The sequence below is a fragment of the Eurytemora carolleeae genome, unplaced genomic scaffold, assembly GCF_000591075.1.
Source record: "Eurytemora carolleeae unplaced genomic scaffold, Eaff_2.0 scaffold206, whole genome shotgun sequence".
In the NCBI taxonomy this organism is placed as follows: domain Eukaryota; kingdom Metazoa; phylum Arthropoda; class Copepoda; order Calanoida; family Temoridae; genus Eurytemora; species Eurytemora carolleeae.
The window spans coordinates 309,370-331,435 of record NW_019396213.1 but is presented as its reverse complement, the minus strand read 5'-3'; the positions used below and the strand labels follow the sequence as shown (position 1 = coordinate 331,435).

Sequence of the window (22,066 nt, the reverse complement as noted above, 5' to 3'; positions counted from 1 at the left end):
AATCTACAGTTTCCATAATAAAAACGTAAAATATAGCGTACTTGAATATATGTATAAAATCACAGATGCCGCGTTTAATTATTGAGACTTCAACTGCCACATAGAGTATCAATGAAGACGATGTTCAAAGGTGTCGTATCAATAGAACTATCAATTGACCGAACTATTCTTATGAACTAAATTTTAAAATTACTCGAAGGCAAGGGCGTAGAGGAGGAGGAGGGGGAGGGGGGCAAGGGAGACAATGGCCACCTATAGACCTTTAAGACATTTTTTCATAGGATTTAAGTTTCAGTTGAGTTTTTAATTTTCAAAAATGTCTTTTACTATCTCTATAGTTTAAATTATGTCGATTTTTTAGAAACATATTTATTTCTGCTATTTTTGTTTGAATGAGAAATAAAGTAGTACTGGCAAGGTAACTGGAATGTATGTGTACCTTTAAAGTATCTAATACTTATGCATATGATATCCAAGAAGCGAAATGTTTTGAATTTACAGTTCAAATAATTTTACCCCCCCCCCCTATGAGCTCCTAGAGGGGGGGGGGAGTGCGCATAGATTTATTTCTGTAAACGCCCTTGCAGTCAAGCCCAAAGGCGGCTAAGGCAGGGAGGGTGGACGTCCCCCTTTTGAAAATTTCATGGACACCCTCCTCACTGGAAAAATTGAGGCTCATTTCGATTTTCAAGAATAGGTTTTTAGAAAATCAACATGAAGATTTTTAGAAAAATATATAAAAAGACCAAATTCTCTTCCCTGTGGCACAATATCTAAGTTTAAGTACCCCCTCCGAGCCGGATAAGGTCATTATTTATTGAAAATTAAATCTTGTTTTTATTGATTCTTTGTTGAAAACTATTTTTAAAGCAAAGACAAATTGCTTTTTTAAATAAATATTTTAAATAAAAAAAATCATTTGATTTACAATTATCCTATACTTTTCAGGTTTTACTTGAGCAAAGTGAATAAATGTTTATTCATTTTGATGCTTGAGAGGATAGATTGCTTGTTTTCATGAATTGTATGGAAAAATAGAATTTATAAGTATAAAATGTTTTAAAAAACGGTTGTATATTTGAACATGTTCTATTTTGGTATTTAAAAATAATAATTTTTTACAAAAACATTGAGATGATAAAGAAAATTGTTTTTTTTAAAGCCACACAGTCCTATGTTTAACAAAAATCTACTAGTAATTGTATAGTGTATTCCTCTAGGTTTTATATTTGTTCTTCCATCCTTGTTAATCTTAATATTCTTGTTTATGAAATAGAAACTTTGCATGTAAAATCTAAGTGGATTTGAGCTGCCCTTTTATGTCACATAATAGAAAATAATAAAGTTTTTCAGGACAAATTTTTTACAACTTTATGGACTCTTTAAGATGTTTTTATTTATTTTATTATATTGAATGAATTCCATCCTGACAAAACACTTTTTTTCTTAAGTTGAAAGGCATATACAAATTAACATGACTAAGTAAAGATTTTTTTAGATTTCATTGCAAGCATTTTTTGCGTAAAATATATCAATGATAGTAAAACCCGAAGGCTGAAATGGTTCACACATTTGTTAAACCTTCTCCACACTCGCTTGCATAAACTAGCCAAAGCACAGACAACATTAAAGAAAACATAAAAATAAATGCAAATATGTCAAAATAACAAATGTTAATTATGCTTTTATTTTAAAAAAATTCATTTAATAAGAACCAATTAAAGAATGAACAAAATTTTTAAAATCACCACTTGTTGCTGTGCCTATTAAACCTTAACCTTCCCCGGATTTCCTGATCTTGTGGTTGTTGTTGTTGTTGTTGCATTTGTAGCCACCCCATAGGTTGTGGTAGACCCGTCATTACTCTGGTTAGTGTTGGGTTCATTGGTCTCATTAATTCCAGATAAGGAATCCTTGTCATTTGATCCTGATATTGTGGCTCCCATGTTTCTTGATCCTGATCTTGTGGCCCCCTTGTCTCTTGATCTTGATGCTGTGGACCCCTCTTATCTTGATCTTGATATTTTGGAATCCTTGTGTCTTGCTCTTCATATAAAGGCCTTGAACCTTGTTCTTGAAAAAAAGGAAACAGGCCTGCCTGAACCCTGGTTGCAGGGTTTACCACTTGCATATCTTCCCATTGAATAGGATTTCTAAACAAGAATTTTTTTTCAGTAAAAACCTTGGAACAATTAAAAAACAATTTTTCGAATAAACGTGTTTTATTTTAATTATCTGGGCTTACAGGGCTCTTTATGACAATCTTTTTGATGATTTTTCATTGGCGGATTTACAAAAAAAATATTTTAAGGCAACATTTTTAAACTCTTGGTTGTCAAACATAACTCATAATCCTTTCCCGGGTCCATGTGAGTTATTTTAGAAAATTTAGCCGATTTCCTCTCTGCCATTTTGACGTATATTGTTAAAAGAAAGAGGCTCATATAATTTCTAACCTGGGTTCTCTTATTTTGTTTCCATAACCGTTGTTCTTCCTTACTCTTGTGTTTCCTGATACTCTTGTTCTAATCCCAGAACCCCTCGAGTTATTTATCAGTCCTCTGTAATCATTTGAGTTGCTTGATGTAGAAGCCAGGGAGGTGCTGTCTGGTGTTGACATACCAGACGTAATATCTCTAAATATAGGACAGTTTAGACTATCTGGTGTTGACATGCCAGTCGTAATATCTCTAAATATGTGACAGTGTAAACTATCTGGTGTTGACTTACCAGACTTGTTATCTCTAAACATGGACCAGTTAACACTATCTGGTGTTGATATGCTAGACGTAATACCTCTAAACATGGGGCAGTGTACACTATCTGGTGTTGACATACCAGACGTGTTATCTCTAAACTTGGATGAGTGTAAACTATCTGGTGTTGATATGCCAGACGTATTATCTCTGAATATGGATCAGTGTAAACTATCTGGTGTTGACATACAAGACGTATTATCTCTAAACATGGGTTAGTGTAAACTATCTGGTGTTGACATACCAGACGTAATATCTCTACACATAGGACAGTGAAACATCAATCATAAAGACTTAACCATGAAAATTTAAATATCCAATAACAAACGGGAAGATTTTCATGATTTTTATCTTAAAAACAAATAGATTCTGTTATTCTCCTTTCTTGTCTCTGCTAAACTATAATCCTTAAGATATTTTTTGTTGCAATTGAAAATAAAAAATTTTGCAATAGAAAAGCAAGGATATCTATAATCTTTATCTATTAGAACGGAACTTACTCTGGCAAGTAATACACCCCGGATACTTCCGTTCTCCGAGCAGGTTTCCTCCTGTGATAAGTAGCTTGTCTTAAAACCTCTTCACTGGAGGACGAATCAGTTGTCATCCGAGGTCGGGGAGACCTTTTCCTGATAACAGGACGTTGGTCTCGCCGGAAACTCTAAAACGATTTATCAGTGAAAGGACAAAATATTTAGACAAATGTTTTTAAAATACGAAAAATTTAAGAACAATCTAAAATCCCAGACATAAAACTTATTTTACATCTATCCAAAATGACAAGGATGGATAAATTAAATATGTTACTTCCACAAAGAGCTTTAACAATATTGTTTACTCAATGTGACTTAAAAAGTAAAAATCCATTACTTTACAAAGAATAAAAATATTGTGTCTATTTTGACAAGATTGCATAAAATAAAAACATATTTATCTAAATATCTGAGATTTGAGTTCAACAATTCAGTTTTCGTATTATAAATGTGTTATCCATCCCAAACTTTGTGCTTAAATAAAAACTACAATCCTGTGGTAACCTTTGTCTTCAAATGATGGTTTTTCCTCCTGTTGTTCGGTAAATATATTATAACAAAATATTTTTCATCAGAATTTTATATGTATACTTTTAACATTCTCATGTACGTTCTTTTTGGTTTAAAAAATAAAAATATTTTCATCATTTTCTTTTTAATACCTTGACTCCATTTAACCTTGATCCACTGTTATCAATTGCAAGTTTCTCGTTCTTTTCTAAAAAATAGTTTTTGAATTATATTAAATTAATTAACTAACTGAAGTGCCCGGAGTAACCCTTGGAATTTTAAAAAAATCTAATTTAAATAAAATCGATTTTTGAAGGAAAAAACGGCCTAGCCGTTTGGCCAGCTATAGCTAACATTTATACATTCAAATATATATATGAGCGAAGCTTTAGTATATAGATAAAATATTTACTAAATAGAGTTTACCTATTCCAAGATTGATTTTAAGTTCTTGTAAGACAACTTCATTTAGAAGAATGGTGTGTACAAACATGAAAACTCCAGAACTACCATTTAATAAAACAAACAAGTAGGCAAACTCCTGTAATATAGATTATATACATAATACATAATACAGTGTGAACCAGAAAACTGTGGAATAGGAAGGTGACATTAAAGCAATACCTTATATTTGGCGTGGTTACAAAGCAAATAGTTTTACTAGTAACTTATTGAATTATTTATAAAGTGAACTGGGTCTGTTTACTTTGCAAGATTTCTGTGTCTCATGTTCATTGGTCTATATTTGTAGGAATAACTTGAGTCTAAAATTCCTATTCCTATTCCAGAGTTTTCTGGTTCTCATGAACTGTACATATTTAGTTTTTCCTTACTAAGTAAACACGCCATAAAACTAAATATTTTGTAGATTTTCTTTCTTTCATTAGTGGATTTTTAAATAAATTTTTAATCTATTCATTTTAATGGAATATTTTCAAGTTTTGACTAGCCATTTAACGTACCAACAAATAATTGTTTTAGAATGTTTTTCCTGATCTTTTCTCTTACTTTAAAAAATTGTATAAAAACAAACTTTCACGGAGTACAGTTTTGAAATATTAGAACTTTTGCAAATTTGTGTGGTCCAAAAACTATAAGAATAAAAAACCAAGTTGATGGCTATCTTAGGTACACAAATACAAAATAAGAATATATTCGAAAATGAAATCAAGACTCATCAAAAACTAAATTTTGTTAGTTTTACATTTTTGTTCAATTAAATTCCCCCCCCCCATTTTTAAAAAATAAATGCTGTAGTTTTTATACTCTTAAAGAAAACTTTGCAGGTTTGGAACTATGTCCCCTGAAATAGACAATAATGTATTAGTATAAAGTAAATGTATATAGACCGGGTTTACCTGTGTTCCCTCCTGTATAAAGAATCCCACTGGTTTACCTGTGTTTCCTCCTGTATAAAGAATCCCACTGGTTTACCTGTGTTCCCTCCTGTATAAAGAATCCCACTGGTTTACCTGTGTTCCCTCCTGTATAAAGAATCCCACTGGTTTACCTGTGTTCCCTCCTGTATAAAGAATCCCACTGGTTTACCTGTGTTCCCTCTTGTATAAAGAATCCCACTGGTTTACCTGTGTTCCCTCCTGTATAAAGAATCCCACTGACCAGGTGGTTCCCAACAAAAAGGAAAGAATAATCCAGGATTTAACCTTACAAAATGACAAAATTAAGAAATTACGAAATTACGAAATTACAAATTACGAAATTACAAAATTACAAAATTAAAAAATTACGAAATTAAAAAATTAAAAAATTACGAAATTTCAAAATTACAAAATTAAAAAAGTACGAAATTACGAAATTACATGGCTTTGTCGAAGTAATTTCAAGTGAACATCCAATGAAAGAGTTAAATGTACAGCGCGGCATTTTTAAGTCAGCAAAAATGATGGAGAGATCCTTAGTTTTTTTTCTCTCAAAAAGCTTTCTCCATCAAATCAATTTTCGAATTTTTTACAGCAAAAACAGGAATGAAATTGACAGAATTGTTCTGTTTTCAAAATAAAACAATTTAATTTTGTAATTTTATTTAGATTTTTACAAATGATTTGATATGAACCTGTCCCATTAGTTTCTCAGTTGTTGTTCCGTTATACTTTACTCTAGCAGCTGAAGCTATCCTAGAAAACAAAGCATTACTTTCAGGCTAAAGCAAGGTTGGTCTCAACTTGGTGCAAAATTTTGTGCATTTTATGAATACTTTCCAATTGTTATAACCAAGATAGAATATGTAATCATTTTGTAATTAATTAAGACTGTTAACACTGTGTGTTATCATAATATTGGACAGTGTTTTTAGATTTTGAAATCTACGAAACATGGTACATTGAGAAATAATTTCTTTTCCCGAAACAAACAAAAGTTCAACCGAATGTTAAAAGTTGTTAAGAGGTTGAAACTTTTGTTTCCTTTATTTATATCTCGATTAAAACAGTTGCCACTGAGCCTCAGGACAGTCAGGTTCTTATACATGCACTCCTAGTTTCACACGGCAGATCGGAGCCCTGTGTGGAATAAAACATGGCAGTACACCCTGCTTGGAAAAAAGAAAATAATAGTGCAGAGAGGGAGGTTTTTCTTTATGCTTCTCATTCCCCTCCCATATTGCCCGAAACGAGGAAAATGGAAACATAGAATGTAGAACCCTGATAGGTTGTGCACCCAGTGGCGGCCATAAGGGGGGTTATTGGGGTTATTTACCCCCCCCCCCAGAATCCTGGGGGAAGTAAAAATGCTGAAAATCCTTCAAGAACATTTCATCCAATTACAAGAAGTTACCCGGCAGTGGCGTAAATAAGGGGGGTTTATGTAATGAAGCCTTTATTAGATTGAGTTTGTAAATCCCAGAAATGAGTGGAAAATGCAAATCAAACCCAATTAAAACCAATAATTTGATATACATCATGATATTTTTCTAGGGGGGGTAAAAAAAAATTCGGCTCGCTTCGCGCGCCAAATTAAAAATATTTACCCCCCCTACAGAATCCTTATGTCCGCCCCTGGGTGCACCATGCACAATGATACGGGTTTTTTCACTGCCGTCTGCGAGGAAAAGATTACTGTAGACGAGGCAGTATTCTGAGGTACAACAGCGGCAACTCCCCAATAATTTATGTACATGCAGTGCAACTCCAATGTGTAACCTAAAATGCCGCACAGTGGGAACCATGAAGAGAAGGGAAAAAGTAGGGATTTTCTATGGGAATCCCACGAAACCCTCCCTTCCTGACCCACTCAAAATTTCCACCTCCTTCACCTCAACCCTACCTATTTGTCACAAACAGCATTTGGAATTGATTTCATTGTGGACAAATGTTGTGGGCTCCATTTTTTAGATCACTAGGCGAAACTAGGATTTGGACACAAAACTCAAAGTACAGAATAAAATTGAAATAACTGCCTAACGTTCCCCTCTGCCTAAACCTTCAAGTCTGATCATCTTGTCAGGTCAGGCATTCCTGGTTTTGAAATAAAACTGAAAACTAACAACTGCAGCAGAAAATGAGTCTGCAGAATCAGAATACAGATCATACAATTACGATTGTGTCTCAAAAATACTGGTTTCGACAATATTTTATTTTTTTCAAAATTATCAGAATCACGGACAGTCAACAAAGGGACAAGAAAAAAGGAATATAAGCTAGGAGAGAAACAATGAGAAGAAGAATAATAAAATCAGATTTTTTCTGTATCAACTGTATCCAATATTTTATTAAATGTATCCAGTTTAAAAGATTTAAAAATTAAAAAATAATAAATTGTTTAAGAAAAAAAAACAAAAAAACGGTATCCAATTTTTAAGATTAAAAATTCAAAAATAATAAATTGTTTAAAAAAATATCTCGGTTAAAAGAATTTTCTGCATTTTTTAAGGATGTCGATGTTAAGGAATATGCACTTTCGTTTTTGAAATTGTTTTGAAATTTTTGAAACGATTTGCTGAAACCCATGAAACAGCAGATATTGTTTATTTTTATTTTCATAACCAGTAATGTATAGTATAATTTAACCTTCTTAGTTGTCTAATTCATATGTGTTAAAGTTTGAACAGTACCGTTGTGAATCGTGTTGTAACTATATAAATGGATAGTCCCCTCCCGTTAAAAAACCTGAAATCTAGAAACCTGAATGATTTTGCAAAGACGTAAAGGTTGAAGACTATAACTACTCCAGCAGGAACAGCAAATGCTAATATAAAATCCTTCTCTCTAAGAATATACGATTATTTTCTTTACTTAATATTTCAATTGAATAATTTTCTAATATTATAGTTTGCATGTGTCTATAAATCTGTTTCCATACAATTATTTTAAATATTTGGGATAAACAAAAATTTAAGAATCTGGTGTCTTCATTTAGCTTAGTTTTCTTAGATTACATTCTAAAGTTATATAAAAACCTTAAAAATCTTTAATTTCTTGCAACTCGTAGTAAAAAAATGTAAACAATTTTGGAAAAAAATGTAAACAATTTTGGAAAAAAATGTAAACAATTTTGGAAAAAAATGTAAACGTTGTTTTTAAAAAAAAGGAAGCACAACTTCTATTTTGATGTTAACATTATTTTGAAGAAAAAAAATCCTTGGCCCTCCAGAAATCATTCACAGAACAATGTTTAACTTTAATTTTTCAATATGATGTAATATATGATTATCATAGATTTTAAACAACAGTCTCTTAAATAAATGCAATTTTGCAAGAAGAAAGAAAAGATTTAAAAAATATCCATTCCTAAGCCAGCAGTACACCTCTGTATTCTGATATGCACTTTGATCAAAACCCAAAACATACGTAATTCCTGAAAAAATATGCAATTTAGAAAATAAGTTAAATTTTCAAGGTTTTCAACTGACCTAATGTTAATGTTATGATGCTAAGGGGAGCACCATATCCGAACAGATATCTAAGAAGTTTGGTGTACTTTCTTCTATCTATATCTGTCAGAGTATTGGCCTGAAATTGAGGAAAAATCAGCTAAAACCTTTTTTGCTCAGCAATAATCATCAATAATTTAAACTTAGATTGTTCACAGAAAAAAATCTAGAACGTGCAATAGCAAAATTTTTTTCTACCTCCAATGACTTGTTAAGCTGTAACCCCTCTAGTAGAGTCCAACAAAAAGTGGAAAGTCCAAAAAAGTGAAGAAGTATCGCAACTATTGAACAAGATATATCCCTGAACATTTTTAAACAAAAATTAACTTAAAAATCATTTAAACTATTCGAAAGCGTGGGATATTATTTTTTTTGCGGGGTGAGTTTTTTTATGGAGCATTTTCGAGGGAGATTTGACGTGGTCGAGATAATTTTAACCTCTAATTGGTCATGGGCCTAAGTAGGACAATTTAAAGGTCAGAAATGGACATTGGCGTAGAGTAGGACAATTTAGAGGTCAGAAATGGACATGGGTGTAAGTAGGACAATTTAAAGGTCAGAAATGGACATGGGCGTAGAATAGGACAATTTATATGGACATGAAAAAATCAGGGATGGTATTTAAGGCAAAGTGACATGAAAATATAAATTCTAACTTACTTTATATTTTGTGGGAGATCGAATTGATTTTTATCAAACCCTAAGAGAAAGAGAAAGTAGAGACCAAAAAGAGAAAAAGCTCTATTTTTAACAATATTGATTCTTGGACTTCCTGGAAGCCTAAAAAATTAAGTTACAGTGCTGGTGGTCGATAAAATCAATACAATGAAGACGTCCTTTTATTACTTGTAAACTTGTTATTTGAAAAAGCTTGTGCACAATCAAAACTTAAGTAAAAAGTCGTTTTCATTGTATTGATATAATCGCTTACCACTGTAGTTAACGATATAAAGAAAAACAAGACACATTTTATGGTCTATCAACTTAATTTATATTTAATCCACTGTATGTAAAGAGTGGTATTTTTAAACCTTTATGTGAGAAATAATTGTTCTTTTTTTAAGATCAAATCTGTCAGTTTACATTTATAACTTAGGTGCATAAATCCTAAAGTCACTTCTTTTGAGAAAGTAAAACTTTTGATAGAAAAATGACTTATCTTAAAGAATTTTGCTCAGACGAATGTTGCAAGGGTACTGTTGTAAATAATACATGCTCTCTATGAATAGAGGTGCACTATAGACCGTTTAATAATGAAACGAACCCCTAAAATACTCTTACTTGCTCAGGTTCAGAATAACGAAGGTGGCAAAAGCACAGACACACGAAAAAGAAAGCAGAATATCAGACAAAATACTGAAAAGGAAAAAATTGTATATTTTTTACTGATCACAAAAATGTAAAAATACATTTTACAAAAATGTAAAAATACATTTCCCAAATACTCAGGAATTTGTGAATTTCTAAATTCCTTTTCTAATTTCTAATAAAACAAAATTGGCTGCAAATCCTTTCTTTCAAATATTTATAGCTGTCAATCACCTTAGACATTTTAAACTAGAAAGGAATTGAGTCTTTGTCACAAACTCAAATTTTCTAATCTCTATATCTTTGCAACCTGATGGTGGCAAAGACTCAATTCCTTTTTGATCTAGTAGAATTCGTGGTTCATTATTAGAAATGTCGAGTTTCTTTTAGAAAATTTTGTAAAATACTCATGGAATTTTGGAAATTTCGCAATTTTTGATAACTTTTGTCCCTCTTTTTCAGAAAGTTTGTTGATTAAAAAACACTTAATGGTTGAAATAAATAACTCAAAGGAATTAAGTATTTGCCAAAAAACTCGAATTTTCTAATCCCTTTCTCTAGCTTTGCAACCCAATGTCGTAAACTTTTAAGTTTGAAACAACAAAGGTTTTCAACTTATTAGGTAGAAAAATATAGGGATTAGAAGATTTGATGTTGTGGGAAAAACTCAATTCCTTTACCTGAGTATTTTAGTTTGAACTGGGTCCCAATCTTGAAATGCGTTGTTAATATCGAACATTAATCCAAAATTTGTTAAGTGAGAACATTCACAAATTGTCATCGTCTTGTTGGAAAACTGAACCTGAACAGCGCACAATTTAGAAAACTGAACCTTAACAGCGTACAATTTAGAAAACTGAACCTGAACAGCGCACAATTTAGAAAACTGATCCTAAACAACATACAATTTAGAAAACTGAACCTGAACAGCGCACAATTTAGAAAACTGAACCTGAACAGCGCACAATTTAGAAAACTGAACCTGAACAGCGCACAATTTAGAAAACTGATCCTAAACAACATACAATTTAGAAAACTGAACCTGAACAGCGCACAATTTAGAAAACTGAACCTGAACAGCGCACAATTTAGAAAACTGAACCTAAACAGCGCACAATTTAGAAAACTGAACCTTAACAGCGTACAATTTAGAAAACTGAACCTTAACAGCGCACAATTTAGAAAACTGATCCTAAACAACATACAATTTAGAAAACTGAACCATAACAACATACAATTTAGAAAACTGAACCTTAACAGCGTACAATATAGAAAACTGAACCTTAACAGCGTACAATTTAGAAAACTGAACCTTAACAATATACAAAATAGAAAGAAACTTATCAGCCTACAATATAGAAAACTGAACTTTAACAACATACAATTAAGAAAACTGAACCATAACAACATACAATTTAGAAAACTGAACCTTAACAACATACAATTTAGAAAACTGAACCTTAACAACATACAATTTAGAAAACTGAACCATAACAACATACAATTTAGAAAACTGAACCTTAACAACAACAATTTAGAAAACTGAACCTTAACAACATACAATTTAGAAAACTGAACCATAACAACATACAATTTAGAAAACTGAACCTAAACAACACACAATTTAGAAAACTGAACCTAAACAGTACAGTACAGATACAGATTATTCCAGGCAAAACAGGACGGTATACCAAATGAACCAGTCCCTTCCAGGGCAATTCTCGTGATGCTACTTTTTTGGAATTTTATTAATAAATTAATACAATTCTTAAAAATTTGAAATTTTATCTTTGAAGAATTAGCCATGGCTTATTTTTCAAGAGGCACGGGGGGCCGTGGATTTTTTTGGGTTTTTTTTGTTTACCGAGCATCCTCTTGATGTAAATAAATGTTCTTTCTCGTCCCAGGAGACACATTGTCGTTTACAGAAAGAACAAGCCTAACATAATATTTTTTACATCACTTTAGATTTTTGAAAAAATTTTAATTTTTTTTAAGGTTCTCTATTTCCATTTTTTAACTCATTCAATGATTGAATTTGAAAATTTTTTAAATATCTTTGTTACTGCAAATTTTTTTCAGAGAGACTTTTGATCAAGACTTGTCAATTTTTGCTTTTTTGAACAATATTTTTAATTTAAAATTTAACATTTTTCCTTCAGATTTCTTAAGGATACAAAATTAAAAGAACTTTATTCAAGATTTTGATTACCAATGATTTATTTTGATGATCAAAGTGAATTAGAACTGTTGAACCATTGAACTCAATAGGTTGTTTGTTAATACTAAAAGTAAAGATTAAATTATAAATATGTATAAACTAATCTTATAAATAACAAAAAGAATAAAGTTTACCTAAAAGATAAAATAGTATTGATGGTGTTGAAAACAATATTGTTTGTTCTTCCTTCGAAAACCGAATCATCTGTCCTGTTGGATTAAAACTGAATCATCTGTCCTGTTTGATTAAAACTGAATCATCTGTCCTGTTTGTTAAAGCTGAATTATATGTCCTGTTTTGCCAAATATGTCCTAATTGATTTTATCTGAATCATATGTCCTGTTTTATTAAAACCGAATCATCTGTCCTGTTTTATTAAAACCGAATCATCTGTCCTGTTGGATTAAAACTGAATCATCTGTCCTGTTTGATTAAAGCTGAATTATATGTCCTGTTTTGCCAAAACTGAATAATATGTCCTAATTGATTTTATCTGAATCATATGTCCTGTTTTATTAAAACCGAATCATCTGTCCTGTTTTGTTAAAACTAAATCATCTGTCCTGTTTTATTAGAAATGAATCATCTGTCCTGTTTTATTAGAAATGAATCATCTGTCCTGTTTTATTAGAAATGAATCATCTGTCCTGTTTTATTAAAACCGAATCATCTGTCCTGTTTTGTTAAAACTAAATCATCTGTCCTGTTTTATTAGAAATGAATCATCTGTCCTGTTTTATTAGAAATGAATCATCTGTCCTGTTTTATTAGAAATGAATCATCTGTACTGTATTATTGAAACTGTATCATCTGTACTGTTTGATTAAAAATGTATCATCTGTCCTGTTTTATCAAAATAAATATTTATTATTTACGTAACTTTTCATGAATAAAGCTTTACTGGAAAACTAATGCTTATAATTTTCCTTTGCATTCTAAAATAAGAGAATTATTTATCAAACCTTTGGAAACTATCTTGAAAATGTATTGTTTATACTCTCAGAGTAAATGACATTTTTTTGTAAAAAGCTGGTTTTAAAACGGAACTGCATAAGTATTTTAGAATAGCAAGATTTAATGAAAAGTGTTACAGATTAAAACAGGTTTTTATAAAGGAATGTACTTTGCCTACTGACTAATAAAAATATTTTACAAGTTTACGCTTCTTATCAGAAATTCTAACAAAGAATTACCTGAAAATTCCACGGGGAAAGAGATCTGAAAATAAAACATTTATTTTCTGAAACTACTCTTTTGTGTTCACTAACCTTTGCTATATGAGGCTCCAAAGATATCAGTATTGTTATCTGTTAAATAAGCTATTTAGAATAAATCTTGTAAAGGTTTCTTGACTAAGTTTTTTTATATATTATAAAAAGAATATTTTTAAAACTTAATATTCGCATCGTAATAATTATATTTATATGTATATTTGTGAATAAATTTTGAAAAGCTTTTTATCCATCCCTGCATCTATATCTTGAAGCCAAGAACCTTGCATCCTAAAAGCATCCACGTTTAAAGTAAAAAAAATTATAATTAATAAAAATTTAAACAATGATTATATGTACATTCATTATTGTTGTAACATATGAGCAGGATATTTAATATGCTAAAGGTTTTAACGATTTTACTTTAAAAGTTAGAAAAGTTTGGCTTTTTTTCATAGTAGTTTCAGATGATAATTCTTTCTTACAATCATTTTATCTTCCTTTACTAACTGGTTAAAAAAATAGTAAAGATAAAAAAGATAATATGAAAGGTAAAACTTAAAATAAAAAAAAACAATTAAAATTATCAACTCATTATTATATTTTTTCTTTAACTCTTTAAATTTCGTTCAAATAACAGTTTTAATTTTATTGAACTGTGAATGTTTTTATAAGAACTTTTGACAACTTTTGAACCAAATATAAATTCAAGAAGCAAAAGAAAAATCTGGAGACATAAAAAATGACAACACTAGGATTGGGTTTAATGAATTGCGAGAAGTCGTTGAACAACGTAGGTGATGGTTCAGCTAAACTTTGAATCGGCGATTCAAAATGTTAGCCAGCAAGCGGTGTGAGATTGTTCAGCGACCTCTCTGACTGTACATTCCACCAGGATAGAATTGTTTTAAAAATTACTTTATCCAGGGGGGTAGTCCAGCAGATGTATTTTCAGCTCCAGAGGAGAGATGAAGTTTTATCATGTTTCTAAACAAGGAAAAATAAAACGATATTGACAATTTTGACTCACTTGATTGAAAATTTGCGTTGTTCGGTGGTTAGCATGCCCCCAGAATTTGAATTATTTGAATTTAAAAAATCCCCAAATAAATCCAGAAAAATCTGCAATCTGCATAAAACAAGCGTATTACAGGGGAAATGCAATACTTTAAAAGCTGAAAGAATTACCAACTCAAAGCGCCCTAAAAGTCTTGTATTGAATGAAATATTATCGCACAAAATTCAGGGCAATGTACATTTCTTTTTATAATAATGATGATAATAAACTAGGGTTTTATTTCAAGTGTAAACATGTTCTTTTCGCGGATTTCAAAAAAATTTCATGGATTTTCAAAATTTTCAAAAATTTAATGAAAATCGAATTTTGTTCGAGACAAATTTTTGAAATTTCAATCATCCATAAACCTTCCCTTGGGTTCCGTCAGGTCCCACAACAAATTTTGGGCCGGCATGGTTCAGCTGTTTTCATGCATATTAGACAAGCAAAATATATAAAGATGAATTTAAAAACCTATTGTCCACAAAAGTGGTATCTGTGTACGGTAGTTCAGCTAAATCTGAGTCTATATCTTCTGTGTGTACATAATCTGAAATATATTTAGATCAAGAATGTATTAGGAGGGGGGGGGGGTGGAACAGTGCCCACTAAACTCCAAATTGTTAATGCTAGAACATCAAGAAATAAAATAAAATACACATATACATATACTTATAAAGTAGTAATCTCTGTATGTTTGTATGTCCGATCAGAACTCCGGAAATATTTGACCGACCTGTCTCAAATTTTGATTGTTGAACTTGTTAGAAGAACCACGAGAATGTTCTTAGCTAAGTTTAATGAGTTTACTTTTTTTAAAGAAAGTTTAGTTTTCAGGGAAAGTTGGGATCCAAAAAGTCAGTTCAATTGTTTTTGTCATATTTTTTTGAGTCCCCTTGTTTGATACCTAGGTGTTTGTATGCCATGAGTTCATTTGATCGAACCAACTCAAAACTGTTAAATGCCTAAAAATTAAATTTTAAAATTATAATTAAATATTAAAAACTTTTTGTGGTTAATTTAATTTTTAATACATAATTAAATTTGGGTGTTTTTTTACAGAATACATTTGATTGTATCAAAAAATTTCCTTATTAGACAAATTGTTTCAATTTTTATGATAAATGTTATTAAAATAGTTTACTTGTTCGCTACTCTCCATTTCTTTCCATGCTAGTTTTTGTTGAAAAAGATCACTAGCTATCTAGAATATAAAAATATCACTAGCATCTAAAATATAAAAAGATCACTAGCTATCTAGAATATAAAAATATCACTAGCAATTTATAGAATATAAAAATATCACTGGCAATTTATAGAATATAAAAAGATCACAAGCTATCTAAACTTTAAAAAGCTCGCTAGCTATCTATAGTATAAAAATATCACTGTAGCTATTTAAAATATAAGAATATCACTAGCAATCTAGAATATAGAAAGATCACTAGCTATCTGTCTATATAAAAATTTGGTTTGTCTGTCTGTTTGTTTTTTATCCAATAAACGTCAAAACGGCTGAACCGATCGGGCCCACATTTTTTGTGGGACATTACGTGACCACAGGGAAGGTTTATGAATGATAAAAATTTAAAAAAATGTGTTTTAAAGGTTTTTTAATTTTGTAAAAAATTTATATTCATGAAAATCCGCGAATTTTTTTCTTCTTTGTTTTAAAATGTAAACAAAAAGAACATGTTCACCATTTAAATAGAAGAAAGCCTAGTAATATATAAATATCACTAGCTATCTAAAATATAAAAAGATCACTATAGCTATCTACAATATAAAAAGATCACTAACTATCTAAAATATATAAAAATCATTAGCAATTTAAAATATAAAAAGATCAATAGCCATCTAAAATATAAAATAGCACTAGCAATCTAGAATATAAAAAAGATCACTAACTATCTAAAATATATAAAGATCATTAACAATTTAAAATATAAAAAGATCAATAGCCATCTAAAATATAAAAAGATCACTGGCAATCTAGAATGTTTAAAAGATTACATGCTATTTAAAATATAAATATATCACTAGCTATCAAAATTTTAAAAAGATCACTAGCAATCTGAAAAATGATTCTTTATGTTTAAAAGTTTAAAACAATTTTTAAATGAAGTTACTGGTTTAAAAAAAATATATTAATATTAGTTCAGTTCAGTTAAAATCAATTTTCAGGTTTCTTCCGATCGATAATACATTGATTAGATTGATTAAATATTTTTATTTACTCTTTATTTTAATAAAATGTAATTGTATCTATACCTGTAAATAATCTTTAGTAATGTTTTTAGAATTAAAAAAAGCATCACTGTCCGTTAGAACAGGTTGCAGGGTTTCAATTGGAGATGACATTTCAATACCAACCTGATATAAAATGTTTTTAAAAAATGTATGAAAAAATTTAAAAAATAGTTTTAGAAAATTATTGAAATAAAGAGAATTACCATAATAATCCTAATAAGCGTTCCGCTCGTAATATTTTCTGTGGATAGATGCCGCAAAATCTCTTCAGTAATCTTTTTCCGGTCTGCAGTGCTGTTCTTGGACTAAATAAAGTTCATACCATGTCCCATTTAACAAAATACTTTTTTTAATAAGTTTAGATAAGTGTTCTTTTTTGAGATTGATCTTGCCATTAATCTTTATGTGTGAACTTAATTTAACATTTATGCTTTTAAAAATTAACAAAAATTAGTACCGGCATTTTAAGAATATTTTTTGTGCTTTTAAAATCAAACGAGATAAAAAATAATTACGGTCTGGTTTTATTTCATTAAATAAAAACGTCTCACACATCCAATATCTATTTTTTTAAATATTAACAAGGCAGACGCCTTTTTGGACAACTTTTTTAAACTAAAAATGTACCATATTTTCTACATTATCTAACCATTCAGCATAGCAACTGGTTCTATCTGGTTCCTCTGGTCTAAAAATATTTTTTCTTTGAAAGACAATTAATTTTTGTAAAGTTTTGGCTTCCATTCCTAAAACAAGCACCCCCCCCCCCCAACGCCATTAAAAAAGCTAAATCGCTAGTACAGTGTAAGGGCCAAGCTTTACAGTTAGGGCAAGATTGGGGACCGAGCGCTATGGATAGGACTGTTAATGGGAATATTCCAAAGATGTAAATTTTTAATGGGTTTGGAAGGGGGGGGGGGAAGTCGTCGGGGACTTTAAAAATACAGACATTTTTACAAAAATGAAAAATAGAATTTGAAAGAAATCTTTTTTTATTTGTTAAAAATATATACAACTTTTTCTATTAATAACTTACGTGAATGTTAGTGTTATGTTGTCACATGTCCAAGTGGCTGACCCTGTAAAAAAAAACATCAAGTTTATCAAAATAAAATTATTTTATTATTTTATTGATAGTTACACAGTGATCCAAAGGGTGAAAGCTCTCGCACAGAAATTGAGGAAAATGTATCCAATTAATTTTGCAAAAATAAAGCTAAAAACAAGTGCTTTATAGTTCTGACATGTACAATGTACATGCCTATGCGGAAAAGCATTTGTGGTTAGTGAGGCAAGTCGTTGCGATACTTTGATTCTGGATCTATATGAATGGAAATGAGCCCGTGAATGGAAATGAGCACGTGAATGGAAATGAGCACGTGAATGGAAATGAGCACTTGAATGGAAATGAGCACGTGAATGGAAATGAACCCGTTAAATGGTAATGAGTCAGTGAATGGAAATGAGCACGTTAATGGCAATGAGCACGTGAATGGAAATGAGCGCGTGAATGGCAATGAGCGCGTGAATGGAAATGAGCACGTGAATGGAAAATAAACAATATGGATATAATTTACTACCTGTGGTGTTGAAAGGACAATATGTGTCTTTGACAATAATCTCTCCCGCACACGCAGACTCCCAATAGTGTCCTCTGCTATCATTTCTACCAGGGCACATATCACAACCTGGTGTTGGAGTCGGGTTTTCAGTTGTAGGAGTTGCAGTAGATGGTTTTACTGTAGATAGTAATGACGTTGCAGTAGAAGGTTTAATAGATGCTGTAGTAGGTTCAGTTAGTTCAGTGGTGGGATTTTGGGTCGTTCCTGTAAGAATTAGAAGTAAGAACATATAAGTTGTATAATGCATGAGTAAAGACATAGTTAAAAACTATAAGTTGTATAATGCATGAGTAAAGACATAGTTAAAAACTATAAGTTGTATAATGCATGAGTAAAGACATAGTTAAAAACTATAGAATAAGAAGTAAGAACATATAAGTTGTATAATGCATGAGTAGAGACATAGTTAAAAACTATATAAAAAGCGCGCTCAGTAAGGTGTAAGTAAGCAATTCCTTTAAATATACTTTTGTAAACACAAGTTTAAGGGAAAATAGAATCCTTAAAAGATTTAAAGTTAAATCAAGATTAAAATCTATTTTTGAAAATGTATTATTTTAATAATGAATTGCAGATTTCTGCTGCAGAAATAATTGAGGAAGTTGTGAGAATTAAATACTTTTCTAGTTGAAAAATGACACTATCTCCCACATCATTGATCAGAAAAAGGGTACCGTTGTGAATTATGCATCCCATTCTTTAAATGGAGGTTCATAGCTCTGAGTATACAAATATACATTTGTTGCCATAATCATTGTAATAAATAAATGAAATCAGCTTTGTACCTTGTGATACACCATTATGTACCATTATATCTAAATATAGTTAGTTGGATATAGACTCTGACTACGTATGGTTGTGTTAATCAATATTTGGTAGAGAAACAGATTCAGAGAGCTTTAAGTGTGAGTTAGAGAATACTTAGAAACCCTTTCGGAGTTTTGGCATTGTTACATTATGATTACCTAAAGGTGTAAACCTTGCAGGTGAGTTCTTATAAAAAGATTCTGGGTTAGCTATCAGATCAAAACATGCATCCGTGCCATTTGGGTTCGAAGGCCATTGACAGTAAAGACTATATCCGCCCAACCCGGGTCTGAAATTGTCCAACTTTTTAATTTTTTTTTTTTGAAAAAAAATTATTATTTTTTCCTAATTTTAGATAGATGTTCTATATACAATTGCATGTTCATATAAATAAACAAATATATTAAAATATGTAGATTAATTTTGTCTCAAATATTTAAATTTTTAAATAATATTTCTAAAAATGTATACTGCTCTGAACGGATGCAGAAAGAAAGCTTTTTTAATTAGAGTATGACTATTTCGCTAGGCGTCGGTAAAGAAAATGGAATTAAAAAAGATCAATTGAGACAAATTTTTACAAGTAAAATTACAATTGATTTTAATTTTTTGGGGGTTAGACGTATAAGTAGAACAAAAGAATGCCTGTTATTAACAATTAGTACCTTCCATATTACCCTTATAATCTGAATACTCCCATTAAAAATATGTTTACTGTATAGATCCACAGGGTCCTGGAGCAGGGGGACACCAGCTTTCATCACACCCATCAGATATATCAGATATAGTCGGTAGAAAACTAATAAATACCAGATATATCAGAAATATTCGGTAGAAAACTTATAAATACCAGATATATCAGATATAGTCGGTAGAAAACTAATTAATATCAGATATATCAGATATAGTCGGTAGAAAACTATAAAATACCAGATACATCAGATATAGTCGGTAGAAAACTAATAAATACCAGCTACATCAGATATAGTCCATAGAAAACTAATAAATACCAGAAACAACAGATTAGTCGGTAGAAAACTAATAAATACCAGATGCATCATATATAGTCGGTAGAAAACTAATAAATACCAGATACATCAGATATAGTCGGTAGAAAACTAGTGAATACCAGATATATCAGATATAGTTGGTAGAAAACTAATAAATACCAGCTACATCAGATATAGTCGGTAGAAAACTAATAAATACCAGCTACATCAGATATAGTGGATAGAAAACTAAAAAATAACAGATACATCAGATATAGTCGGTAGAAAACTAATAAATACCAGATACATCAGATATAGTTGGTAGAAAACTAATAAATACCAGCTACATCAGATATAGTCGGTAGAAAACTAATAAATACCAGATACATCAGATATAGTCGGTAGAAAACTAGTGAATACTAAACTAAACTAATAAATACCAGATATATCAGATATAGTCGGTAGAAAACTAATAAATACCAGATACATCAGATATAGTCGGTAGAAAACTAATAAATACCAGATATATCAGATATAGTCAGTATCAGATAGTCTCACGAATAGGAAAATAGATCGTAAGAATCTTTTCATTATAAATTTGTAAACCCTGTAATAATTATTTATCATTATTCACTTCGTTATTTTTTTAGGAAATAAAGAGTTTTCTGCATTATCGATTTTGATTCGTGGATTATACCTTGTCTATCTGTTCATCGTCAGAATCTTGTTCCTTTGCGACAACACAGATATAGTCGGTAGAAAACTAATAAATACCAGATACATCAGATATAGTTGGTAGAAAACTAACAAATACCCGATACTTTAGATATAGTCGGTAGAAAACTAATAAATATCAGATACATCAGATATAGTTGGTTGAAAACTAATAAATACCAGATATATCAGATATAGTCGATAGAAAACTAATGAATACCAGATACATTTATATTCTATATTCCCAATGTAAACGATTAAATTGAAGAATCTAAGTCCAAATTCGCGAATACTTTGCTTGTCTGTCTGATTGTCTGTTTGTATTCAATAAACCTCAGAACGGCCGAACCGATCGGGCCCAAATTTGGTATGCGACCTCACGTGACCCCAAGGAAGGTTTATCAGGGAAGGTTTATGCATGATCAAAATTTCAAAAACTTAAAACTTTAAAAAAGAAATTTTATACTGTACAAAGAGCAGATGCTCACAGATAAAGCCACAATTAAAAGTTGAATTAGAAGATGGACGCGAAGCGTCCTAAAAGCCTAGAATATATATAAACCGGAGAGTTTGTTAAAAATCATTATAGCCTTCAAGGTTAACCAATTAAAAAGGGTAGGATCGTCTAAATTCTGAACCCACAGATTTAGGATGCAAAACTTTCGCCTTAAGATAATTGATGGTTTTTGTCAACAAAATATTATATTTAAATAAATACAGATTTATATTTTACAAAATAAAAAAATTTTGTTCTGAAATAATCATATTACCTGTCTTTATTTAGAACATTACAAACACAGTTGATATAGTTTCCATTTTTACTGTTTTCCTTGTCATCTGCTGGTTTCATGTAAACTACAATCTGAATATAGTCTGCTGGTTTCATGTAAACTACAATCTGAATATAATCTGCTGGTTTCATGTAAACTACAATCTGAATATAATCTGCTGTTTTCATGTAAACTACAATCTGAATATAATCTGTTGGTTTCATGTAAACTACAATCTGAATATAATCTGTTGGTTTCATGTAAACTACAATCTGAAAATAATCTGCTGGTTTCATGTTAGCTACAATCTGAATATAATCTGCTGGTTTCATGTAAACTACAATCTGAATATAATCTGCTGGTTTCATGTAAACTACAATCTGAATATAATCTGCTGGTTTCATGTAAACTACAATCTGAATATAATCTG

The 22,066-nt window shown here is 30.6% G+C and overlaps 1 protein-coding gene across 2 annotated transcripts in view; it reads right to left on the bottom strand.

The window, feature by feature from the left end:
• Positions 1–1,671: 1,671 nt before the first annotated feature.
• LOC111698312 (adhesion G protein-coupled receptor L3) overlaps positions 1,672–22,066 on the bottom strand; it is a 34,139-nt gene continuing 13,744 nt past the window's right edge. The window contains exons 14-45 of one of the 2 annotated variants that reach the window (XM_023468621.1): positions 21,637–21,728; positions 19,879–19,962; positions 19,322–19,452; positions 18,315–18,560; positions 17,771–17,813; positions 17,362–17,422; positions 16,938–17,039; positions 16,756–16,857; positions 15,629–15,688; positions 15,392–15,449; positions 14,959–15,034; positions 14,346–14,414; positions 13,684–13,718; positions 13,485–13,523; positions 13,410–13,434; positions 12,351–12,425; positions 12,208–12,280; positions 11,860–11,934; positions 10,676–10,797; positions 9,969–10,043; positions 9,348–9,467; positions 8,886–8,988; positions 8,667–8,766; positions 8,545–8,611; positions 7,939–8,022; positions 5,874–5,934; positions 5,386–5,463; positions 4,226–4,340; positions 3,952–4,007; positions 3,257–3,417; positions 2,457–2,636; positions 1,672–2,153 (exon numbers count right to left, since the gene is read on the bottom strand). In XM_023468621.1, coding sequence (XP_023324389.1) covers positions 1,745–2,153; positions 2,457–2,636; positions 3,257–3,417; positions 3,952–4,007; positions 4,226–4,340; positions 5,386–5,463; positions 5,874–5,934; positions 7,939–8,022; positions 8,545–8,611; positions 8,667–8,766; positions 8,886–8,988; positions 9,348–9,467; positions 9,969–10,043; positions 10,676–10,797; positions 11,860–11,934; positions 12,208–12,280; positions 12,351–12,425; positions 13,410–13,434; positions 13,485–13,523; positions 13,684–13,718; positions 14,346–14,414; positions 14,959–15,034; positions 15,392–15,449; positions 15,629–15,688; positions 16,756–16,857; positions 16,938–17,039; positions 17,362–17,422; positions 17,771–17,813; positions 18,315–18,560; positions 19,322–19,452; positions 19,879–19,962; positions 21,637–21,728 — 3,177 coding nt within the window. In that variant the 3' untranslated portion in view covers positions 1,672–1,744. Of the gene's footprint in view, positions 2,154–2,456; positions 2,637–2,956; positions 3,015–3,256; positions 3,418–3,951; positions 4,008–4,225; positions 4,341–5,385; positions 5,464–5,873; positions 5,935–7,938; positions 8,023–8,544; positions 8,612–8,666; positions 8,767–8,885; positions 8,989–9,347; positions 9,468–9,968; positions 10,044–10,675; positions 10,798–11,859; positions 11,935–12,207; positions 12,281–12,350; positions 12,426–13,409; positions 13,435–13,484; positions 13,524–13,683; positions 13,719–14,345; positions 14,415–14,958; positions 15,035–15,391; positions 15,450–15,628; positions 15,689–16,755; positions 16,858–16,937; positions 17,040–17,361; positions 17,423–17,770; positions 17,814–18,314; positions 18,561–19,321; positions 19,453–19,878; positions 19,963–21,636; positions 21,729–22,066 lie in introns of those variants that run through there. The other variant, XM_023468622.1, reaches the window with a different exon arrangement.